The sequence below is a fragment of the Epinephelus moara genome, chromosome 19, assembly GCF_006386435.1.
Source record: "Epinephelus moara isolate mb chromosome 19, YSFRI_EMoa_1.0, whole genome shotgun sequence".
In the NCBI taxonomy this organism is placed as follows: Eukaryota; Metazoa; Chordata; class Actinopteri; order Perciformes; family Serranidae; genus Epinephelus; species Epinephelus moara.
Genome location: NC_065524.1, coordinates 36,471,292 through 36,477,932, shown reverse-complemented (window position 1 = coordinate 36,477,932; position 6,641 = coordinate 36,471,292). Strand labels below are relative to the sequence as shown.

Below are 6,641 nucleotides of genomic sequence, written 5' to 3'. Positions count from 1 at the left end.
CTGGATGTGTTAGCAGAAACCGAGGGCAGACAGAACGGCACACAAAGCAGTCCATTTGGCGGAGTGGTTAACCTCGTTTAAACTGCTGCTCTCGTCTGCGTCTTGCCATCAAGCACATACATAACGAGTGACTATTAGTAAAATGAAGCCAGACGGAAAGCACGGCGATCAGGGCCTCACAGGTGTACCCATCCTTTTGTGAATTGAAATGCTGTGATACAGTCGTTTATCAGCAGAGAAGCATCAGCTTTAATCCAAAGTGTTCCTGTTTGAGCTGCCTGTTTATACTTCAGTGGCTGCTGGAGTGATAAATATGTGTTTGCCTTGTCTAGCTTCACCTAATTTCACACAGGTCCATACTTCATTTACTTGTTGTCAGCTAAAATGCATTCATGTAACTCAAAAATATACTATGCACAAGTTGTCAGCTACTGTTAGTAAACAGTACTGCCAGCAAAAGCAAAAGTGAAAATCAACACTAGCCTTGTGCGCTTGGCGTTTCACCCATCAGCACAGTTTCAAGATGAGTGTCACCAACTCAGTGTCTGACCAAATGTCTCCCCTTCTGTTCCCAAGATATGACGCTGAGTAACAGGTGAAAGAGTGTTTTTGCAGAACATCATGATGTCACAGTGAAGTTGACCTTTGACCTTTTGGATAAAAAAATGACATAACTTCATTATTTTATCTCGTCAGACATTTGTGTGAAATTTTGTCATAATTAGAGTATGAATTCTTGAGTCACGGACAAAACCATGTTTTTTGAGGTCACACTGACCTTCGACCATCAAAATCCAATCAGTCCATCAGTCCAATGAACATTTGTGCCGAATTTGAGGAAATTCCCTCAAGGTGTTCTTGAGATATCGAGTTCAGACGAATGAGAAAGACACACGGACACAAGATGATTAACTGATATCAAGCTGAAGTATGAACACCAAAGTGTACATGAAATGTGTTCGGGCTGTCTGTGCAGACAATAAGCTTAATGTTTATGTACTTAGTTTCTTTTACTGCTCTGTTAAATTTAAAGCGAGGGATAAAAACAATTAAAGGGATAGTGCACCCAAAAATGAAAATTCAGCCATTATCTACTCACCCATATGCCGAGGGAGGCTCAGGTGAAGTTTTAGAGTCCTCACAACACTTGCAGAGATCCAAGGGGAGAGGAGGTAGCAACACAACTCCACCTAATGGAGGCTGACGGCGCCCCAGATTCAAACGTCCAAAAACACGTAATTGAAACCACAAAATATCTCCATACTGCTCGTCCGTAGTGACCCAAGTGTCCTGAAGCCCCATGAATGTGGTGCCCATGTCTCACGGCCTCGGACGTTTTTCCAAACAACTTTTTATGTCGGGGCTTCAGGACACTTGGATCACTACGGACGAGCAGTATGGAGATATTTTGTGGTTTCAATTATGTGTTTTTGGACGTTTGAATCTGGGGCGCCATCAGCCTCCATTAGGTGGAGTTGTGCCTCCTCTCCCCTTGGATCTAATAATTGAAACCACAAAATATCTCCATACTGCTCGTCCGTAGTGATCCAAGTGTCCTGAAGCCCCGACATAAAAAGTTGTTTGGACTCTGTTTTTAGCCCTGAGACCAGCGAAAGTACGTGAACACACATGAGCACGGTGCCCATGTCTCACGGTCTTGCACACGTAAGCGTGGTGCACAGTAGGGCAGTAAAAAAAAATTTGTTCGAAATATATTCAAATATATATATTTTTTATAAGTTCGAACCTAAATTTGATAATTCGAATATCATTAATAATTCATTAATACTATGAATAACGTCCGACCCCCAAATTCCACGAGATGCGTGTTGGTTGCGTCTGTGCACGCAGCGGATAACTAGCGCAGCCGTTCCGCAACGGAGCCGCATCCAGTGGAATTCTGGCAAGAGACGGAGGGAGAAGCACGGACGGGGGAGCCCGCTGCGCCAACACCACCCACTGCGCTGTCCGCTTTGTGTGACCTGTTCGGGGAGACATACAGGGAGAGTGGTGCACCTGCTGCCTCCCTGCCTACCCTTTTTGAGGAAGAGATGAAACGTTACCAGAATGAGACACCACTAAGAGCCGACCAAGATCCACTCTTGTGGTGGAAAACTACGCAATGAAGTATCCAAACATTGCGGTCAGAACGGGTGTTTTCATCCAAGTGTCATATTGCACCAGCAATAAGCACCTTATTTATATTTGTTTATATTTGTGTGTAACAAAAATAATAATAATAATAAAAAATTAATAATAAAAAAATTATAATAAATTCGAATATTATTCAAACTCTACTAAATTAAAATATTCGAACTCAATTTCATGGTGCTTTTGACAGCCCCAGTGTACAGAGAGGCAGTCAGAGCTACAGGCTACAATGAGGCTAAAAACAGAGTTCAAATGACGTTTTTCCAAACAACTTTTTATGTCGGGGCTTCAGGACACTTGGATCACTACGGACGAGCAGTATGGAGATATTTTGTGGTTTCAATTATGTGTTTTTGGACGTTTGAATCTGGGGCGCCGTCAGCCTCCATTAGGTGGAGTTGTGTTGCTACCTCCTCTCCCCTTGGATCTCTGCAAGTGATGTGAGGACTCTAAAACTTCACCTGAGCCTCCCTCGGCATATGGGTGAGTAGATAATGGCTGAATTTTCATTTTTGGGTGCACTCTCTCTTCAATGTTAAAAAGGTAAGTAGGAAGCTAAGGCTTCAGCCTACACCTTTTTGGTCCTGTTTTTTGTTTACATTTTGTTTTTGTTTTTTTTAATGCTAAAAAACGCATTAACTTAATGTTTATGTATTGTCTATCTTGAGTTTTATAAGCTGGAAAATGACCAAACTAAACTAAACTAATTGTACAGACGGACGGACTAGCTAAAAAGATAATGCCTAATTTCTCCAAATTTAGCACAAACATTTACTTAGACTCAACTCAGTGATGAACTGATTAGATTTTGGAGGTCAAAGGTCAAAGTCACTGTGACCTTGCATCCATCTCATTCCTGCGAACATTTTATCTCAGAACTTGAGAGAATTTCTTCAAATTTGGCACGAACATCTACTTGGACTTAACGATAAACTTATTAGACTTTGGAGGGCAAATGTCAAAGGACACTGTGACCCTACTATCTTGGTGCCAACGTTGAAACTGTGCTGACTGTATGGATCTTCTGTGCTGTCAGGGGAAAGATGTGTGAAGCATCGATGTTTTTATCGTCATGAATGTTAACTGGTTCGTGGAGGCATACAACCCTGAGGCAGTAATTCTAGTTTAGGAAGATCCTGCATCGTACAATATACCTTTAAGAATTCTGATCTTTTAACAGTATTGTCAGTAAAATCAGTCAACACAGGATTGATCAGAACCTTGTCTTATTTTTCAAAGGAAACACTTCCTGTCTTAAAATAGCCACAGGGGATTCACTCCTTCGACACAGCAAACAGCATGACCTTTTGTCTGAAACCACCACTAGTCTGAACTTCATTATTTTTGTCCCGCTAATGGTGAAAACCCAGGAATAGCAAATATTTCTCATCCAGCCGACAGCACTATTGTGTTCTGGTGTGTGAGGACCTCACAGAGCTGCAGACACAACTACAGCATGCAGTCAAAAGTGGGACTTCAATAGCTTCATAACAGTCAGAGGGACACATTTCACCATGTGTGCACGAATGCCAACAAAGGAAACCAGTCAGGTTCAGGAACACTTTTATTCTTGAAACTTGAAGTGAGTTTAACAGTCACAAAGTTTTTAACTACTCACAAAGCGTCACCTCTCAGTGCAGCTTGGAGCGACTTTCACACCACAACATTCATGACGTGACTGATGCATTTTCATCCCACTTGTTTCTGTCTCATGGTCATCCACACACAAGACAGGCAGACTGTGAGTCTGCCTGAATGCCCTGATCCTTCAGCTCAGTGATAAAAACATCAATGATGCCGCTCTGCAGCCGGCTGTTGCTCTTGGTCGTCAGGCAGTCCTGATCTCTGGGAAAATATGCTGTACTTGCTCCTGAAATTTGAAGTGCTGCCGCTAGAAACAAGGAGAGGGGAAGTAAAGGTCAACTTCAGAGCTGCTGTATAAATATATAATGTGAGTTTCCTTGTACAGACAGTTTAAGACATTAAAAAGTAATAAAACATAACCGTGCTGCAGGATTAAAAGTGCATCTTCCTGCTTTGAACTCAGTAGTTTCCCTCAGACTCAGAAATTTGCAAATATAAATTAAATGCAACTCCAGGTTAGTTAATAATCCAGAACCTCACCGTTGCACACAGCCAGCGTGTTTCCTCCTATGTACTGAGTTTTCCATTTGAATCCCGTCTGCTCAGTGCATTCCTCATAAATACGACTCCTCCTCAGGAAACTAAAATCATAACCCTGTGAGAGAAGATTCACATTATAATACTCATCCTTTTTTAAGAGACCTTTTTAGGGCTGACATCACAATGACGTCATTTTATTAGCAGGAGGCAAAACACAACTCTTCACTACAGGGCTGTAGGCTACACAGGAGTCTGAAAATGTGGTCTTGTTGTATTATTGGCAGCCAGAATAGAAGGAGTCCTGGCTCCGTTGGTCAGTGTTCGCGTTTGTGGTGAGAAGGTGTTCCGACCTGGATGTGAAGCAACTGCAGTCACATGACACATTGTTTGGGTTAAACATGAGCATGTTACAGTCCTGGAGGATTATTAATGTGCACCTCCTCCTGTACTGCCTTAATATGCACATTCAGCACATCCAATGCATCAAAACATTGTTTTCTAGTTGGAGCCGCGCCTCGTTTTCAAACTGTATGGTTTGACTAAAATGAACAATGACAGCAATATAGTCCACGATGAGCAGCGCTAAAATCAACCTGCGTAGTTGTCCCTCCATTGTGACATTAGAAAGTGTCACATTTATCTTGCAAGTGTACTCTTCTTCAACGTTTGCTTTACTTCCTGGATTTTTCCCACATGGAAATTCTGACCAATCAAGAGCAGCTTTCTCACACAAGGCATTTGATCTGGTCCTCTTGTAAATGCTGCCGTGAGAACATGAACCAACTCGGCAATTATACAACTTTGGAACAAAATTAGTCCCTGATTCAGACCAAAGGAGACGACTCTAGGTCTGAAAGCACCCTAACACTGGCGGTCCCACATTCACTCCGCTCAGCGCTCTGCTGCTCCGTCTCCCCAGACAGAGTGTCCAGAGCGCGCTCTGCCTCTCTGAATTACTGAATGGAACATTCAGACAGCGCTCCCAATTTATGAATGGTCCAGTTTGTGCCAGAGTGCACGAGTCCACCTGTATCATCCTCCTCCATTGTTTTGCCTCCAGCTAAGCCCCACCCACCAAAATACGTCATACTGTTTAATAACAGTGTAACGATGTATTGTCAAACAGAACTATCCATACATTTATTAATATGTAAAAATGTATGCATCACTTACATGGCTGCAGAACGGTTTGCAGTAGCTGTTGTTAGCAACTCTGACACATATCAATCCTCCATTTTTGGGAACTTTGGCTTCAGGGCATTTCTTTGGCTCAGCATCTTGACAGCCTAAAAATCAGAGATTATTTAATAAATAAAGACGATAAAACATTGAAGCTGTTTCTATTGTCATCTGCAGCCCTTTATTTATCCTTCAGGCTGAAGCTCCACACTGCACTGACTCCCTTGTTAACAGAGTATCTGAGAAGTCCTCATTTAGTTTGATGAAATCTGGAGCTGCCTGCACGAGGAGCTTGATCTTTATTCAGCAAATTTCAGGCTCCCCTGAAAAGCCACAGTAATTACTACCTGCAAGAGTCCATCTGCAGACTTTACACCACAACATTTAATCTTAATCAGTGATGAGAGCATCTTCAGCAGATCGCACTCCTTCTATTTGCCAGGCAAAGTTCACTTAATTCAGCGTTCGACTTCGAGTGCCTTGACAAACGTGATAAATGTGGTAGACCCTGCCGCTCTGTGAGAGCACCCCCGCTTTCTGAAAATGATCATGTAGTCAGTGCAGTGTACTTCAGTACTTCTAGCTCAAGACGTTATTGTGACTGAGCGGAAAATTGGCCCAACACACCCATTGAAAGTAATACTACAGATCATGTGGGCCACAAATACAGAGTGAAAAAGTAATGATATTATCTGTTATGATCATGAGAAGAATGTCACTTGTACTCTTCACCTTCTAACCTTTCTCTGTAGCATCTCTTCAACCATTTCAACGTCAGCCGAAACTCAATACTGACATTAACATACATATAATCACTAGTCCATACCCACTGAGTGCACAGTTGCCCACGTACAGTTTCACATGGTGTGTGTTTGGGATACAGGTCATAGGAAATTGCAGATTAAATAGTCAACTGAACCCATTAAGAAGAGCAATGTATTCAGAGTTTTTGTGAATTTGATAGTACGATTGCTTTATTGAAAGTACAGTAGTACCATTGCCAATAATGGGATAGTTAGTGGGCTAAAAGTGTACATTAGTAGTTGAGGTAGCACGTTGAAAGGTACATAGTTAAAGTGTTTAAAAAACATTGGTCCACAGGGGGAGCCACAGTGATCGGTCACATTTTAGCCATTTTTAAGCATTTTTCTGTTGTTATAGCGCCACCCAGTTGCCAATTAGAGTTA

At 42.1% G+C, this 6,641-nt stretch overlaps 1 protein-coding gene across 1 annotated transcript in view; it reads right to left on the bottom strand.

Annotated features, from left to right (window-relative positions):
* Nucleotides 1–3,697: 3,697 nt before the first annotated feature.
* The window catches only part of si:ch1073-126c3.2 (uncharacterized protein LOC555816 homolog), a 4,939-nt gene continuing 1,995 nt past the window's right edge, over nucleotides 3,698–6,641 (bottom strand). Inside the window, exons 4-6 of the mRNA XM_050071331.1 lie at nucleotides 5,449–5,561; nucleotides 4,276–4,390; nucleotides 3,698–4,042 (exon numbers count right to left, since the gene is read on the bottom strand). Coding sequence (XP_049927288.1) covers nucleotides 3,867–4,042; nucleotides 4,276–4,390; nucleotides 5,449–5,561 — 404 coding nt within the window. The 3' untranslated portion in view covers nucleotides 3,698–3,866. The remainder of the gene's footprint in view (nucleotides 4,043–4,275; nucleotides 4,391–5,448; nucleotides 5,562–6,641) is intronic.